At 34.0% G+C, this 19,348-nt stretch overlaps 1 protein-coding gene across 1 annotated transcript in view; it reads left to right on the forward strand.

Moving 5' to 3' along the window:
• The first annotated feature begins 2,199 nt into the window (after nucleotides 1-2,199).
• Nucleotides 2,200-19,348, forward strand: part of LOC113065656 (cadherin-11-like) — a 69,183-nt gene continuing 52,034 nt past the window's right edge. The window contains exons 1-2 of the mRNA XM_026237099.1: nucleotides 2,200-2,313; nucleotides 14,895-15,897. Of these exons, the coding sequence (XP_026092884.1) occupies nucleotides 15,142-15,897 (756 nt within the window). The 5' untranslated portion in view covers nucleotides 2,200-2,313; nucleotides 14,895-15,141. The remainder of the gene's footprint in view (nucleotides 2,314-14,894; nucleotides 15,898-19,348) is intronic.

A 19,348-nucleotide genomic window follows, 5' to 3' on the forward strand; every position in this document is an offset into this window, starting at 1 on the left:
TTATATGCTTTATATTAAACAAATTAATCCTAAAGCCTTATGACCAATGAAATATTGTAGTTTGTTTCATTTTTCTACTGTTTAGTGAATTATTTTCATGTCATGTGTTACCGTGATGGTGGTTTGTTCTGTCTTTCTCATTCTTACCTCAGTTGCTGGAGGGTCAGAATCATTTTAAGCTGTTATCAGGACATTTTACTGTAACCAACAGAATAATAGCTAAAATATTTTATATAGCCTATATCACCATTGTACAATGTTATTATAATATTTCAGGAAATATCCAATCCTGGTTTTGTCAAAAAAAAAAAAAAAAAAAATTTACATTTAGGACCGAGAGAAAACATTACCGTCTACAACCGCGAGAGGGCGCTCTGTGCTGCTCAGTGTAGACTACAGGAGCATTGAGCAGCAAAGAGCGCCCTCTCGCTGCTGTAGACGGTGAAGTTTTCTCGGTTCATTTCTCTTGGTTCATGTCAAATTATTTTTGATAAATAAGTCGCACCAGACTATAAGTCGCAGGACCAGCCAAACTATGAAAAAAGTGCGACTTATAGTCCGGAAAATACGGTATGTATTAAAACTGTTTAATGCACAGGTAGTTCCAAGGCAGTTTAATCTCCGTTCAATATTAAAGCACTACTTTAAATGACACACACAAACGCACACACACACATGCACAGAGAGAGAGATCGGAGATCCTGCTGCGCACACAGAAACGTTCAGGAGTAGGCTAGCATAAACTTATCAATGCTGCCCCACGACTTTTATTTATAAAATGGCTTAGATACTGGATCACTACATTATATTCCTCAGCAAGGAGGAGGTAAAATCTCTGTTTAAGTAGGCTAACTAAACTCACAAATTGTTTGTAGAGAGAGACGCACAGTAATTCACACACACATACAACTTTGGAAAGACAAGGTTTTTTTTTTTTTTGCCATGTTCAAAGGCCAATTGAAAATATTGGTACAATAAATAATGTGCACAAAATCAGTATTTTGTTTAGGCAGTATTTGTGGCAGTTGATAAATCATGTTGCGAGATTTGTCGAAAAGGTGTGCGTTTTTGCGCCAATGCATTATTAAAGGATCCGTGTGTCATGCAGTATTCCCATATAAACTTTAACAGACAAAATAAAAAATATTGGTATAGTAAATTTGCCAATTCACCAAATCAATACATCCTTTATTAAACCGCTTTGTTGAGTTGAAACAATTATATCACTTCTAACAGCACTTAATGGGAATCACATCATTCACATAGAGGGCAGAGCGCCACATTATTTAAAGAGGAAGTTCATGCGTTAATGAGTAAAGGATTAAGTAGCTGCATTGATTACTTTTATGCCACTGACCTGGCTTTTATATGTAGTTTGGAGTAACAAAGAGTTGTATAGTGTAGACTGAAATAATAATGCAATAACTGACTCTTTAAATCAATGTTTCAAGCAACAACAACAAAACAAATGAACAAAAAACTGATAAATACAAAAAGTAACCACTGATCATATCTAAACATGTATCCAGATCCAAATTTAATAAAATTAATTTGTGTGATTTATGTGCAAAGTCTTAGTTACTGGGGATTTTTACATAGGGCTATACAGGCATCTTGTGGCAACACAATGTTATTACAAATGCATTCAGTAATTTCAGTAATATCAATTGCAAAGATACACACGGAGAGATGGATAAAATATATATATATATATATATATATATATATATATATATATATATATATATATATATATATATATATATATATATATATATATATATCTAAAATGTAGACAAATTTAGTTGGAATAAGTTATTTTATACACAGTAATTTATTTGGCAAGTAGCCGTGTAATAAACGGAATGATTTATGGTCAGGCGGCCAATATAGCAAACTTATTTATTTAGCGATTATGACCGATTGAATATAGGCCTATAGCCACATAGCCTACGCTTAATGCATTTTAAATACAGTCAACAATACCCCTCACATAATGTTTCCTACATCCCTGCTATTATTTTATTTTATATTTAAGTACCGGGTTCCTGAAATGCCTTTATACTCTTATGAATTTAAGAGAGAGAGGGAGCGAGAGAGAGCGAGAGAAAGCTTAATTTTATTTGAAGTGTGCGCGCGCAACTCTCGACGCTGAATAGTGGTGATGAGAGAGAGAGAGAGAGAGAGAGAGAGCGAGAGCGCGCGCTGGGGACAGTACGCTCTCCTCAATGTGCATGTGTGTCTGTTTCCCAGACCTCCACCAACACAAGACACAAGACTCTCCACCTGTCATTTCAAATCAGCCTCCCGTAGGTAAGATATTGTGTTTTCTTATTTTTATTATTATTATTTTTTTGTAAGAGGCAGGTTGCATGTAGAACACCCGTCTATTTATCATCAGCATAATCAAACTTATTAAAGCAAAAACATAGGCTGAATGTATGGATAACTACAGGCACTTGTGGTTCGTCCATAAACATGTGTTGTGGGAAAAAAGCAGATGTTCCCTGATGTGTGCAGGTTGGACGCGTTTCGTTTGGATGCATTTGGGACATAAGATAGCCTACATCTTTTGCTTTCGCTTCAGCTGAATCTGTGACAGATGGAGCCGCGCCGCGCGCACTGGTGACCGGTTACCGGAGCGCACGGACTCGCAGCGCACTGTAGCATGCTCAGCTCATTTACTAATTAGTCGCTCCATTCGTATTCAGTGTCTTCGGGTCACTTTTTACAGATTGAGTCCTGTTAGAATGACCTTAGGTTTACTGTCTTGATCAAAGACACATGGTTGATTCAGGGAGCGGTTCAGGAACAATAGTTAATCAAGCCTTATGGGGTTTGAATGCACAACCTCTCTCTGATTGTCTCCGTTATTGTAGAGAACATCTGTGTGTGCGTGCATGTTACTCTGTAGGACACAGCGGGGCAAGTTGTCACACCTTTGATTCTCTCATATAAAGTCTAGATAGATAGATATTGAACTTAAAAAAGAACAAGAGCTTATTTAAAAGTTAATGTCTGAAAATATCCCCATACACCGTAAAACTTACTTGTTAGGGCTTTTAGAAAGATTCATAAATTGACCACGTCATGTATAAAATTCAAAATGTAGATTAGGATGCGGTAATTGTAAACTGTTTCAAGGAAGAACAGCTGAAAAATATGGGAGGTCATCAGAAGTGTAGTGCTCTGTTCCAAAACCTAGCGAGCTGCATACGTGGGCCACATCATAAGAAGGTTCCAGACATGAAGTCTGTTCCAAAAAAATTCCTTCTTTGAGCAATTTTTAAGCCAACATTGCATGTCTCCTTTGGCAATCCCTTAAATGCATTGGGGGTTAAAAACACAGATGGAAATACTAGTGAATATTGTTTTACATTTATACATGTATAGATGGATATATATGTAATTGTTAGCATTGTAAATATAGTTGAATTTAATTTACTCTCAACTGAAGCTGAATTTCATTTATTAATTTCAGTACTGAGAGATATTGATAAAAATGTTTTGATCTAATTTATATCTCACCTTTAGAGTGTTCCAAAACAGACACTAATGAGGTTCCATTTTATTTAGGATGCAGCAGACAGCAAGGTAACTTTAGGTTGTAAAAAAGAGCCTTCTTGTAAATCCTAAAATGTGGCAGTACCCTAGTAAAGTTAGGGATGCATGATTAAAAATAAATAAATAAATAGAATGTTTTTTGTTTTTTAAAAATAAGAAAAATCTATAAATTGTGATTGCGATTTAAAATGTGATAAAAATAAAATAAAATTAAAAAAAAAAATCAAAAAAGGTTTGCTTTGCTTGTTTGTTGGGCTGCACAATTTGGCCAAAAGTGTATCATTATAAATCATTATGTCTGTAAAGTAGTAGTAATAATAATAATAAATAATAACCATTATTATTAAATAATTAAGAGTAATTATTATTATTATTATTATTATATACAATTATAAAACTTAAAATACAAATAATATAAAATATAAAAATGTTAATCATAATTATTATGAAATAATTAATAATAATAATAAATAATAATACTTATTATATAAAATGCAAAAAATATAGAATTACAAAATAAAAATAAAAACAAAATATACATTTTCTAATATTTTACTAAGAAAATTGTATTTATGAAAAATATAATAATAATAATTTTATTTTACATTACAACTATAAAAGTATGATTTTAATATTTATCTCTTCTTTAATTTCTCAATAAAGTATTTACCAAAGGGTTACTATATTCATTTACCATGTTGTTTTATGAGCGTACTTTGTTAGTGATAGTCATGTGTGAGAAAATCTGAAATGGCTTCCAGTACTTGTTGCAATAAAATAATGAGCTTTCTGACAGCTCAAACCTGGTAAACTGGCATTCATAGGGAAGTGTTTTGGCTTCTCGTTGATTTCTGGTCTTTAGTTTGTCTCTCTTAATGGATTCCATGCATCAGTCTGAGCATTAAAGCAAGATTACTACAACAACTCACTGTCATTACACTCTTGCCCTGTCAGGGTGTGAAAGTGTGTGCGTGTGCTCCAGCTTGTTCATTAAAAAACAAATTTGTTCAACAAATGTTCTGCATTATTATCAGTCCCAGTCTGCCTGTTAAGGGTGGAATGTGCCATTCAGCTCTGTTTGCAAGCAGAAGCTCAGATCTGCATGAGATACTGAAGTGAGTTTGGTTTCCCTGAATCTCTCACATGCAATATGTGTGTGTGTCCCATTAATCTGACAAGCTTGCGGGTTATTTTTACTGGCGGCTGTGTTTGAGTCCAGTGAAGTGAGACTGGAACAGCGATTTACCATTTGAGATTCAGTGACCATTCATCATTACCCAACTGAGCCTGCATGATCACAAATATTCATAAACCTCTCACACTTGCACTCTAACTATCATTTGGCTTCATCCATTACTTAATTTTTTAAATTTTTAATTTAATAATATATTATATTATCATCCATTTTTTATGAACTATGTTTTAATATATTTCATTTATTTATTTATTTTTGTATTTTTATTTCTAACTATTGATGCATTCATTTTTAAATCACAGAAAATATCTTAGTTTAATTTTGCTTCAAAACAAGAATATAATTTACTATTTCTAGATATTTTTTTCCTGCTATTGTTTAAACAGGTTTATAATTTTAGACAGAATTTATAATTCAATTTTTTTATATTATTGGATAAATTGTATAATTAATGCATATATTCTTCAAAACAAGAATATAATCTTTTTTATTTTTTATTATTCAACAGGCTTTATCATTTAGACGGGAAATCAGCCAACAACTTGCTTATTAATAGGATGAGAGATTTTTTTATTTTCTTCAAAATTATGTATTTTTTAACATTATGCAGTTTCTGAAGTTCTTATTTTCTTATAATAAAGTTTATTTTTAACCATCACCCAAAACAGTAGTAACCCCTTAAAAAAAGGTTTTCTTATGGCATATTAAATCGGATGTAAAATATTTTTTTTTTATAGAAGGTCTTATGCACTGGAGGAGCTGTGTGTATTCCAAATAACATTATCTACTTTCCATAACAATACTGAGTTTGTTTTTGATAATTTGGTCTACAGACAGGATGGTATCCATACTGACTCTCAGAGAAAAGTGGTGTTTTGCATTTACAAAGCAAACCTCTCACTTTCGCCGTTGAAAGTTTCAAATCATGCATTAAACATCAGAGACATTTTTAAGCAACCTCAGACAGAGGCTAGGTTCGGTGCTATGTGAAACATTAAAACTTTCACATATTAAAGAGCAGTTCTCTGCTGTGGTGTTCTGAGTTGTTTTTATTTTATTTACACGTTGCTATGTAGTCGCTGGGTGTTCTGGATGGTTGCTAGGTGATTGCTTGCTGGTCGAAGTCAAAAGAACCAACCCTTAGGTCTCTTATATATATCTCTGTGTGTGTGTGTGTGTATGCAAACATTTTTTTTTTCTTTGCAAAAAAGTCCTCAGCTCTATCAAGAACCAGATTAAATTCACCTACTCACCCTCAGGCTTATCCAAGATGTAGATGAGTTTGTTTCTTCATCAGAACAGATTTGGAGAAATGTAACATTACATCACTTGCTCATCAATGGATCCTCTTCAGTGAAAAGCTGCATGTTTGTAAGAAACAAATCTGTCATTAATAAACTTCCGGTTATTGCTTCTGACTAAAATAGCCCTCTATTCATAGTATTGCATTCTCAAGTGAATATCTGAATCAGGAGATAAAAATGCATGTGCCAAGCACCGTTTATTTTATGGTAAACAGTCCAAAATATTTCTAAACAAATATGTTGGTGGGTTTTGATGTGAGAGGACAACAGGGGATGGACTTTTCAAATTGAGGAAGCATTATTTTGGATTATGGACTAGTATTTTGGCTATAAGCAATGTTTTGAATTATATAGATGCCTTAATGACAAATCTTTTTCTTACAAACATGCAGCTTTTCACTTCATGAGATGTTAACTAATGAAATAGAGTGGTGTGGAGTGGATTATTGTGATGTTTTTATCAGCTGTTTGCACTCTCATTCTGACGACACCCATTCACTGCAGAGTATCCATTGGTGAGCAAGTAATGTAATGCTTAATCCATGCAAATCTGTTGCGATGAAGATACAAACTTTCATCTTGGATGGCCTGAGGGTGAGTATATTTTCAGCAAATTGTCTTTTTTGGGTGCCCTATTGCTTTAATGCATTGCATTGTAGGATACATTATTCTGCAAGTGGATTCTGGTTGTATAATGCACATTTTGGCAAATGTTGTAGGTCATCCAGGAATCCAGTACATTTAGGCTGTTTGCATGCTGCAAAATTATATACTGCAGGAATAGTACGAGTAACATGGTGCTCTTCCAAATATAGCCAGAGCCAAAGTGAGTTTAATGGGTTGGGAAAGGGGTTCAGGCCTCAGCAAAACTGAAGTGTATCAGACGGGGCATGCAATGAGTTGAGAAGGAAGGATGCATTTGGAGAGGAAAGTTTGCTGTTAATATTGATGAGCAAGTGTTAATGTGATCCTAAAAGCAGCTCTAGCAGAGATGACATTATCCCCCCTTTTTTTACCTTTGAGAAGGGCTGTGAAAATGGGTCGAGAAAGGGGAAAAGAAGAGAAAACAGAGATTGAGCCGTAGAGTAAGTCAAAGTTTTATGATCAGAAGCTCAGAACACTTACTGTGCTCCCCTATGACACAGAGCAGTGGTGAATTATAGAATAAATGAAAATTTGTCTTTTTTCATCACTTTGGTAAACACTATATTTTTTTTATCAATAAAAGGCAGCTGTACTTGCTTTTTCCATTTTAATAAATGAGGCTTAGTGAGCTATTGAGCAGGTTATAATCGTGTTGTGGTGTAGAGACCTGGAAAAGTGTAGGATACCAAAAAGGATTTGTAAAAGTGCTGTGTGTGAATATTTTGTATATATATTGTGACATCTACACAGTGAAGGTTTTATTTTAGAAAGTAGAGGCAAACATGGCTTAAGCAATGCACACCTTTTTATATATTTATCCTGTTTATTTATGTATTTGTATATGGCACTATTATCATATTAAAATAACTGAAATCTGTAATATCTAGTGGCTTGTGTCAGTATAGTGAATAAAATTTGTGTTTTGTAGTTAGTCGTAGTTGTCATTTAAATGTTGCTTGATATTGCATCACATGCTCATCACATGCTGGATCCGCTGCATTGAATGGGTGCCGTCAGAATGAGAATCTAAAAGCTGTTCAGAACATCACGATAATCCATAAACAAGCCACACCCCTCCAGTACATCAATTAATGTCTTGTGAAGTGAAAAGCTGTGTGTTTGTAAGAAACGGATCCATCTTTATGACGTTTTAACATCAAACTGTAGCTTCCGGCTAAAAAAATAAGTCCTCTATCCATAATATTGCTTTCATTTCCAGTGAAAAAATGTCTCCCGTAAATCAGGAGAGAAAAATTCATGGATAAACTGCCATTTAAAAGCCAAAACAGTTCTTTACAAAAGTGTAGGTGGATTTTGAAGTGAGAAGACAACTGGACTATTTTAACTGGAGGAAGCATAAAATAACTTGATGGAATATTATTATTTTTTTTTTTTTCATTTAGAAACTTTCTTAGCTGTTCACTTCACAAGATGATGGACATTAATGGACTGGAGTGATGTGGATGACTAGTAGATTATTGTGTCATTTTTAACAGCTGTTTGGACTCTCATTCTGACGGCACCCATTCACTGCAGATGACACGTAGTTGCAGATTAATGAGTTAGCTGACATGTAGTTGCAAAGTTATTTATAGTTAGTATAATGTCAGAATTGGGCTATCAAAATACAGTGTAACCACTGATTTTTATTGGCCATCAATGGTGAATTTTTTTTTTTTTTTTTTTTTTTTTTGCAAGCTGTAGTGTCAACATTTGACAGGGCCCTGATCTGCCAAACTCTGAACTGTTGGGTCCCACTGAATGGATCCCAATAAAATCTTCCTGTCTGCCATTGCTCAGCCAAAACAAATGATTCCATCCCACCATTTGCTGATTCAGAAGTCGGGATGATCAAACTATGCATAGGATAGTATTTTAGGAAGTATTTTAACATATATATTATATAAGTTGCAGTAAATAGATCTTCATGAAGGTCTTGAGCACCATGGAAGCTGTGCATATCCTATGTAAAAAGAGCTGCAATATCTGCTCGGCATAATAATGCTGAGTTTGTTTTTGATCAGCCGAGCTGGTAACTCTACTGACAGTCAGCACATTGGTAACGCAGAGTTGATCTGTAGAGAACCAATGTAAAAACAAATCTCTCACTTTCTCGGTATAGATGAAACGGTATGTTCGGAATGCATGCAAGCATACTGATTAAAACTCTAACGTTGAAGACTTTTGTATGTTGATAAGAATTTAATAATATTTTCTAAATATATTTCTTATGATCCCCAAATGTGCCTTTACTTGTTAGACAATAGAGTAAAACAGTAATATTGTGAAGTATTATTACAGTTTAAAATAGCCTGTTTTCTGTCTGAATGTATTTTAAAATCTAATTTATTAGTTTCAGCATTACTCCAGTCTTCAGTGATCCTTTAGAATCATTCTTATGTGTTGATTTGCTGCTCAAATGTTTTTCTATTATTATTACCAGTGCTGAAAATAGTTGTGCTGCTTCATATTTCTGTGGAAGCTGATGCAGTTTTTTCAGGATTCTTTGATAGATAGAACAAGCTAAATAGAACAACATTTGTTTGTGATACAAATATTTTGTAACATTATATTGTATATGTCTTTACTGTCACTTTTGATCAGCTTAATCAGTTCTTGCTGAATATAATTATTTAAAAAATAATCTTACTGACTAGAATTTTTGAATGGCAGTATTCTGAATATTTTCTAGTTTTCTATTAATATATATATATATATATATATATATATATATATATATAATAATTTTTTTATTATTATTTTTTTATTATTATTATTTTTAAGAGTGTTATTTTGGAAGTACAATAAGCTGGATGGATGAAGGAGATAGGATGGAGGATTGAGGAAGAGAAATGCCTGGAAATTATAGTTCTTAAGTCTCGTTATGTTGGTGACAGGCTCCATCATGCCTTGGGGCTCAAAAGATCAATGGCTGGGACCTGACTCTAATGCTAACGAACTTCAGATCATTAAATGTATGGGTGCAGAACACAGGAATTAATTATACTGTTTATAGTTTCAATTTATCAGCTCAAGGAGATAGTTCGCACTCCTCAAGATGCAAGGCCTGGGGGGGTCCTAAGTCAGTATAGATCCAATTTGGACCCACATGAAGGACCGTATTGAATTCTCAGCTCAGCAAGGCAACACTTCTTAAATTTAATGTGGATTCTGTGATTTGGCCACTTGGAGTGAACGGTGGGAAATGTGATTCAAAATCAGGTGTCATGTTAATCATAAAATGCTACCTCATATAAAGAATTCGCTGTCCTTATGACTGGTGCAGCATGCATGAATACAAAACAACCTCTAACAGTCAGAAACAATATTATCAGCTCAGAGAGACTGACACAATTCCCTGTTGCACAGCAAGCATAAACTGGAAACACGATGACAAGGAAAAACAGAGTTTGTCACAAGCTTTATTCGTTTGTTCTCTGTCACTTATGTCAAAGGCTGTTGATTAATTCCTCTTATTCACACAAGTGAAAAATACTGTAGAGACAGTAAAACTGGCTAGTAATACTGTACATGCTTTTGTTGTAGTAAAGCTGAGATTTTGATAGATATTTAAGATGTGGTAAAGATCAACTATGGTAAAAATTTGATGCAATCAAGCTTGAACGCAGTAAAATAGTAAAGCCAAAATATGCAAAAAAAAAAAAATACAGAAGTCTTAGAAAAGGGGAAATATAGTAAAATACTTCAGTTGTTATTGTAAATATTTTAGATATATTAAAATGCCGTAAAAAGCATTCGTGATTAAATAAAGACAGAAAATGGTAAAATACTTGATGCAGTAAAACTTTAATATAGTAAAATCCTTAATATGTGAATATGTGGTAAAATACTTAAAATATAGAAAAGCTTAAATAGTGTAAAATGCTTGAAAAAGTAATGGATTGATGTAGTGAAGTGGAAATGGTAAAATAGATGTGGTAAGTCTGGAATATAGTGAAAGACTTGTAGTAAAGATGTAGTAAAGCTGGAATACAGTAAAATATCTAAGACATAGTAAATCCAAAATGTAATAAAATACTTAAGATAGTAGATAGGGTAAAATACTTGAATTGTAATAAAGCTGAAATATAATACTCGAGACGTGGTAAAGCTTATATGGTAAAATACTTAGTATGTGGTAACTTGAATATGGTAAAATATTCAGATGTGGTAAAGCTGGAATATGTTAAAATACTTTATATGTTGTAAAGCTTGAATATGATGTGGAATATTGTAAAATACATCAAATGAAATAAAGCCAAATGTAGTCAAATACTGCACGTGAGATGCGGTAAAGCTGTAAATTGGTCGAATACTTGAGATGTGGTGAAGCTGGAATATGGTGAAATACTGAAAGGATAAAAAAAAGCTGACAAATGGTAAAATGCTTGAGATGTAATGGGGAACATGAATGGAAATATCTTGACATATATTAAAGCTGAAATATGGTGAAGTACTTGCTGTGTTAAGAGCTGAATTGGTGTAAAATGCTTCATTGAGTAGAACTGGAATATGATAAAATGCTTCAGATATAATGAAGCTAAAATGTCAGAGGCCTGATCTGAACCCTTATTTCTCAGCATTAAACTGGACTCAGAGTGACGGGAAAAAAATCACCCAGGTCAGTGTGTTCTGATCTTTATTCTCTTGTTTACTGTCACACACATCAAAAGCTGCTTAATCAGATTGGATTGGATTCAATCGCATAAGTTTGACTTCGACGTTCCATTACAGTCATGTTCAGCCCACTCACTTCCACCTGTCTCTGTTACTTTCTCCTGTGATACAGTAGCTGTCACTGCCACTGATGTGTGGAAACAAAATTGATCCACAGCCGGGGAGGCGGCGGCCAGTGCAGCGACTTTATTGCTTTCTATTAATGATGCGTTTCATGGCCGATGGTACAAGCTCTTACGATGTGAACACAGACCCAGGGCAAGCAAAACTGTCATGGGGATTTGTGTACATATCATATATGTTTAATTCAATCCGGGGACGGGCGTGTTCAGAATAAATGAAAGTTAATCTACTTTCCAGGGGAGATGCGACGGCTTGATGTTGGTTTTAACCAAATGGCAATTCACTACAGTTGAAAACCAATCTAAGTCAAGGTCTAATGTGCATGTCTTGCACTAGGCTGTGTCTTAATATTCTTTCTGAGAAGAGGGTCTGTGACAAAGCTTTGAGTTGAACTCCAGGGATGTCTGTCTGAAGTTACACTTGTGTAACTCATACTTAGTCAACTGAACAGACCCCTAAGTTTGGAATAAATAAGATAATTTAAAATGTTTTCGAAATAAGACTCTTTTACTCACAATGGCTGCATTTATTGAATAACAAATACTGTAAAAACAGTTATACTGTGAAATATTTTTTCAATTTAATAGAACCATTTTATATGCTAATACATTCAAAAATGTCATTTATTTCTGTGATGCAAAGCTGAACTTTCAGCATCACTCCTTACTCATTCATTACTCATGTGATCCTTCATTAATCATTATAATATGATGTTTTATATGCTTTATTGTAATATGATGATTTGATGCTCAAGAAATGTTATCAATGTTGGAAACAGTTGTAATGCTTAATATTTTTTTGAGGAAACCGTGATAAACTGCAATTGATTAATTATAATCTTTAGTTTGCTTTTAACAAAGACATTAATACGTGCTTTTTATTCAGCAAGGATGCATTAAACTGACCAAAAGTTACAGTAAAGATACAGTGTTATAATTGTTTTTGTTTTCAAATAAAAACTGTTCTTTTGACCTTTCTATTTATAAAAGAATCCTGAAAAATGTATTGCAGTTTCCATAAAAAAAATATTAAACAGAAAAATTGATTTCAACATAACATAAGGGTATACATAACCAGTAGTGAATGAAAATAAATATTATTCACTGAGAATACAAATGTAATGCTAAATAATCTACAATTTAGAGCTTTACAGAATTAAAAGGAAACATGATAGTGTTAAAAGCTTGAGCAACAAAAAAGCTATACGATTTTGCACCACTTACATTTTCTTGAGAAAACGTTAAAAGCTTTTTTTTTTTTTTTTTTCTTCTTGACTTTCATCTTGGGTATGTTGTAAAGAAATACAATTACAAAATGCCACTTCTGTGCAAACACTGAGGTCCAAGAGTCCCACAACTTTGATAATTGAAAGTTTTGATGTAGCCTGAGCTCCGAGCCAGTCAGGATTGTGAAAGCTGACATTTGAGGTTTCCTTCTGAATCACTGATCAGAGATTACTTACAGCACTGCGGTCTCTTGAGAGATGCACCGAGTTCAACATGACTGTGTTGGGTTATTTTTTTTATTTTATTTTTTTGAGAAACGCTTAAGTACTCGTAGCAAGGCATTTGAAGACTGATTTAGTCATGTCTTTTCATATGCGCGCGTGTGTGTGTGTGTGATTAGATAATCAAGAAAAAGGCAAAATAACAGCTCTTAAATTTAGCTCCAGTGCCATGGCCATAAGAATACTTTGCTAAAAGTGTGCTGTTATCTTCTGCCTAAAAGTGTGAGGAGAGCTGCAGGGTTGACTGGTTTCTCTCCTGCTCTTAATCTGTTTAGGGAAAACTGTTTAGAACACAACAAGATTTTAGAGAAAGCAATACAAAGTTTACCAGCACAGGTAAGATACTTTAGATCCAGTAAAAATGGAACATTATAAATGCAGTAAAGCTAAAGTACGGTAAAGATTAAATAAAATAATTAAAATAATTCAGATTTGTACCTGTGTGAAAAAGAAGGGTGATTTATTGTAATAAATGTGCACTTGTAGTGCATTTCAAATCTTAAAAGTATATATTTAAAAAACTGTACTTATATGTAATATATATATATATATATATAAGTGAATGATTATATGTAATATATATATAAATAAGTGAATCAGGATATGGTTTGCTGCCAAAATGTAAAATGGTAAAACTGTAGCCTTAATATGGACAGCAATAACCTCGTCCGTACAGTTAAAACATCCCTGTAAAATGCTCAAACACACAAATCAACACATTTTCAAGACCCTGACTGTTTCAAAGTGCTTAGCCACTTAAAATGCAAGCCAGTAATCACATTTCATGAACATAAAGGTTGTGAGATGGCCAAGAGCAGTTTAAGGAATATTGCAATATTGGTTTTTGCTTCTAAAACTGTTAAAAGATGTTGCAGGAAAGGTGCGAGATTGTTTTTTGAACATGTTCAGACTAGACAAGCTACCTGCTTTTGTCCATTTCACATAAATATAAAGCATATCCTTAAACGAAGTATTAGATATAAAGTAATATATATCTGTTGTGTGTTGTGATTCTTTATATCATTGCAGAAAAACATTATGTAAAATAATATTTTTGCACAGCTATTGTTTGCATATAGAAAGAACACTCATGTAAAGCAATACACACTACGTGGAAAATCCCAGCTGACAGATTTATTTATCTCATCACAAAAAGTATATATATTGTCTCCTAGCTCTTTACATAAAGATGGATATATGTTCAACTGCATCTGCATATACAGTATACATGCATAAAGTGATATATACTATAAAGCAAATGTCAACTGCATGATTGCTTGTAAGGTCGCAAAATGTCATCGCCCAGTTTTTTTTATATAAAGTTACATATATATGCATGTCAAAATTTAATTAGCATATGTATACGGTAATACAGTATATAAAATATCTCAACTGCTTGATTGCTTGTATCATTGCATGATGTAAACTATACTATTGCCTAGTTCTTAATCTGCTAAATTTGACTGTAAGGCATGAAAAAAAAATTTAATAATTTCATGATTTTTCAGAGAATCTATTTAAAAATTATTTGAAATGTATTGTTAAAGGTAGTTTTGTACATACATTTCAGAAAGTAAATATCACACAAAAAAAATTTAATGGGAGTGTCACATCTTTGGCTTTAATAAAGACTTATTTATCTTATTTTGGACAAATAATGGAAAATAACCACTCAGCTTTGAAAGACTTCTTTGGAACAGGCCCAGATTTTAAGTGATTGAAAGCTTTATGAACCCTCATGCACATTTCTGTACCCATGATTCTCTGCAAACTGTTACCTAATTGAAAATGTGTTATTTTTTTCAGTAATCCTAACCACAAATGGCAATTACGTTTACTCTTGATCAGCACTGATTCTTCCCCTTATCTCTTTGAACAGGTTTCCCTGATCAAACCAAAAACATGGGAATCACCATCTGTGTTTAACTGGACCTAAACTGAGAAATCTAATCCAAAAAATCAAATAAGATGCTAAATGACCACTGAGACTCACGAAGAATAAGGAATTTAGAAGAGGAGATGAATGGATCATCCTCCCACACTGCGAGACATAGCATGAGTGAAGGTCTATCTTATTGTATTTCCCCCTGTGGCAAACATTGTCACTAATAACGAAGTGAGGCACAATGAGTGGCCATATCTGGGCTGCATTGCTCTTTCTGTGCATGTGCTTAGAGCTCGGGGGAAGCAGTGCTCATCTAAAAAGATGGAAGAGTGAGGAAACAGCAAGGAAAGAATTTCAGGTAGAGCTTCTAGACGTGGAGGAAAGGCAAAGTGAGATGTCATTTACCAACACAGCAGGAACGCCAAGTTTAGCAAAGAAAAATGAGGATCATTTGATGATTTCACCAAAAAGAAACAAAGATGCAATTGAGTCTGTATCAGGACTGCATCATGCTCAGATGAAAGAAACTGCAAAATTGGAATTTGAAATCAGAGTGACTCCAGTTTTGTTGTATGGCACGAGTGTGAACACAGATTCTACTCCACATAATATGAATAATTATTATCCCAAATCCAAAGGTATCCCTGAAATCACAAAGATGACATTATTAACTCTTAGCCAGGACCAAGATCGTTTGATTCCCACTGAACGAACTCCTGCAGTAGAGGAAACTAAAACTGACAGATCCACTCTGGATGGCCCATTGGATATCAGTGTGAACCCTCTGAAGCCTCCACCTGGGTTAAATAGCGGCGGACAGGAAGTGAAAACTGTAATGATGGGAAATCAGGAATCAGACAGCAGTGGTGATTTCCACAGGATCTTTACTGGACGGGATGAGATGCCTTCACAATCCCGCAGCCGAAGAAGCTGGATCTGGAACCAGTTTTTTGTGATAGAGGAATATAGTGGACCAGAACCAGTGCTGATTGGACGGGTGAGGTGAACATTTGTATAATTCTTTGTCATGCCTGTGTTTATTTAAAATAATGACCAAGTTAATTTGTTGAAACATGATGAAAAATAAAATGACTTGGTTACATAAGATGAAAAGGAAAGTCTTTTCAGAAGAGGTTTTGGTAGGAATTGTGAAAGGAATTGTGATGCATATTCTTTGGAAAAATGTGCATTGACAAAACTTTTTTTTTTTTCATTGACTAAAGGAGAAGAACATTGAAACAAGATAATTCTGTCATTTACTGACTCATTCATTTTTGTGAGCAAAAAAAGAAATGCAAGAAGAAATAAATGCATATATGTTCTACTTTGAAAGAAGAAAGAATTTTCTTCTGCTCACCAAGGCTGCATTTATTTGATCAAAAATGCAGTAAAATTGCAATATTGTGAAATATTTGTACAATTTTATATTTTAATATATTTTATTTAAAGAAATATATATATTACATTGTGATGCAAAGTTGAATTTTTACTCCAGTCTCCCGTGTCACATGGTCCTTCAGAAATCATTCTAATATGCTGATTTATTTGTTTGATTAGTATCAGTTATTACTGGTGCTTAATTATTAATAATGTTTCTTATTATTATTATTATCAGGGTTGAAAACAGTGTATTTTTTTCAGAATTCTTAAATTTTTTTCTAGAGCAGCAAATTAGAATGATTTCTGAAGGATCATGTGACATTGAAGACTGGAGGAATGATGCTGAAAATTCAGCTTTGATCACAGAAATAAATTAGATTTTAAAATATATTCAAATAGAAAATCTTTTTTATATAAAATTTTACAATCTCTCTCTCTCTCTCTCTCTCTCTCTCTCTCTCTCTATCAAATAAATGATGAAACTTTTGGCCACAGAATTTTTATCCCTTTATGGTTTTATTTAATTTTTCAAAACATTTTAAGCTTGCAAACATGCCTACACTCTCCTCGTTGCTTAGCGGTTGCTTACAAGGTCCATTTGGAAGGTTCTTTTATAAATAAATCAAGTCTATTGCATTACCTCAAGAGTTTATTAAACATGGGACTTGGACAGTAATTATTAGATGTCACCAGAAAAAAAGACTGCAAAACGCAATTACATGCTCGCTGGTCACATTTAGAGACACATGCACAGACAAAGGCATGCACTAAAAAACCCAGATGCTCGCACACGCTCTGTGGTAATGAGCTGCACTGGATGGATCGCATTAGCTGCGATTTACACTGAGTACGTTTGCCAGCAGAACACAAGGCTTTAAAGAGTCTGGCGCTAAACCAACACGAGATCCAGAGAGCGCACCTCATAAATGTTGCATCCGCTTCTCTGCCTGTCACTGTGCTGACACTGTTTCTGAGTAAATGTTTATTCGATGGGCCAGGACATGCTGTTGTCACTGTTTTCCTTCATCACGATGTGCCGTTTACCTGTGTGCTATCCAGAGAACTTCACTGTGAATCAGTTACGGCTGAATGGAGGGCAGCTGTCTCTGAGACATAGCTGAACTTGACCGTTGCACTGCTGCGAGGCGAAACACAAGGCCAGACACAAGCACTGATGTTGATCTATGAGCTAGGAACTTTCCTATTGGATTTATAGTCTAGCAATTGAATATGTTGGTTGTTTAACATGAGAAATAAGCTTAGATGCAGCAGTGCAGGCTTAGACCTCATGAAATCAAAACAAGAGTTTAGTCTATGTCTGTTAGCTTTGGGGCCAATCTGCAAACAAGTGTAATCCTAAACGTTTACAAAATTAACTGAATTTAGCAGGTTTTGTTTTGTTTCGTTTTTTGTCCATAAAATCTTCTCTCTACCACTTGCAATCAACTAGCAATAGTAGCAAATAGTAGTTATTTGTGGCTCCAGTTTTGTTGTGTTAACACAGGTTCTATTTGACATTATATGAATAATTATTATCCCAAAGACAAACAAAATAATCAATTAAATCACAAAGACAGCAGTATCACCTTTAAGCCAGAACTGCAAAATAAATTTCCCCCCAATAAAATGCCTTCTAGAAATGCTCTCTACCACCTGCAATTGTCTTAGCACCTGCAAAAATGTATTTGAAATAGTAATAATATTTCACAAAATAACAGTTTTTACTGTACTTTTTTAAATATAAAATAAATGCAAATAAATGCATTCTTGGTGAGCATAAGAGACTTCATTCAAAAACATTTGAAAAATCCTAAAGCCCCCAAACTGCCCACAATCATTGTTGTTGTTGTCCAATCAGTGCTAGAGGTGCAGAAAATGGCACACTTCACCTTTAAGAGATTTGTACCCATCACAGCCTTTTCTCTACAAACACAAAGGAGCCATTTGGATCCATTTAGACGCTACAGTGACCTCCAAGTGTAGACATGCATATTGGAAGCAACTATTCAAAATCAGTTTTTATCATTGAGAAATCAAGTGTTCACATACTATGTGTGTGAATGTGTGCATTTTTCCTCATTTTAACTCATTAGTGGAGGAAGAAACAAGCGTAGGAGAGATATGCATGTGGTGTTTCTGAAAGAACAAATGTGGACACCAGAGAATCAAAAAGAGAGAGAAATGGCTAGATCAAGGAGAAGAGTGTACAACAGTGTGGATGAAAGAAAATGAGGAGTGAGGGGGGACTTTTCCTACTGGGAAACTCATCAGAGATCGTTTCCCAAATTTCAATCTTTTTTTTTTTTTTTTACAGCCTCTCTTTTTTTCTTTTTGCATATTGGATTCATTTCATTCCCACAGTGAAACATTGTAGTGTACAGATGACTGCAGTAGAGCAATTAAAGCACAAATCTGAGAGAGGGTGATTAGGAGATTTATATAACAGATTTGAGAGGAGGTGAATGAAACAAAGAAAATGGGATGCGGAAATACAGATTGAGGTTCAAGATGGTGCTTCAAATCAAGTACTTTTGCTGCACTTGTAGTTCATCTAAACAATTCTGCCCTACAAACTGAGTTTTTTTTTAATCTCTTTTTTGATTGTGCTACTTGTTCAAGGAATAATTGACCCAAAAATAAACATTTGCAGTACAGTAGATTGTTTGATTCTTTGTAGTTTGTTTCTTCATCAGAACAGATTTGGAGAAATTTAGCAACATCTTCAGTTCTCTCTTCACATCAGTTCAGTCAGTGTACTGTTTGAGTTAATGAATTACTCCGGGATATTGGTTTGTTTGAACTCAGAGGAAGTGTCAGCCACATTAAAAAAGTTTACAGCTTAAGTCATTTGTGGATTAATGTGTATAGGAGACGCAAACCGTTTAAAACGATTCAGTTTGATTTGGTGAACTGGTTCAAAAATATTCGTTACATCGAATGATAGTTTTTGCTATTTTTGGACCAAAATGTATTTTCAATGCTTCAAAATATTCTAACTGACCCTCTGATGTCACATGGACTACTTTGATGGTGTTTTTCTTACCTTTCTGGACATGGACAGTATACCG

This window comes from Carassius auratus, chromosome 48 (assembly GCF_003368295.1).
Source record: "Carassius auratus strain Wakin chromosome 48, ASM336829v1, whole genome shotgun sequence".
NCBI classification, from domain to species: Eukaryota; Metazoa; Chordata; class Actinopteri; order Cypriniformes; family Cyprinidae; genus Carassius; species Carassius auratus.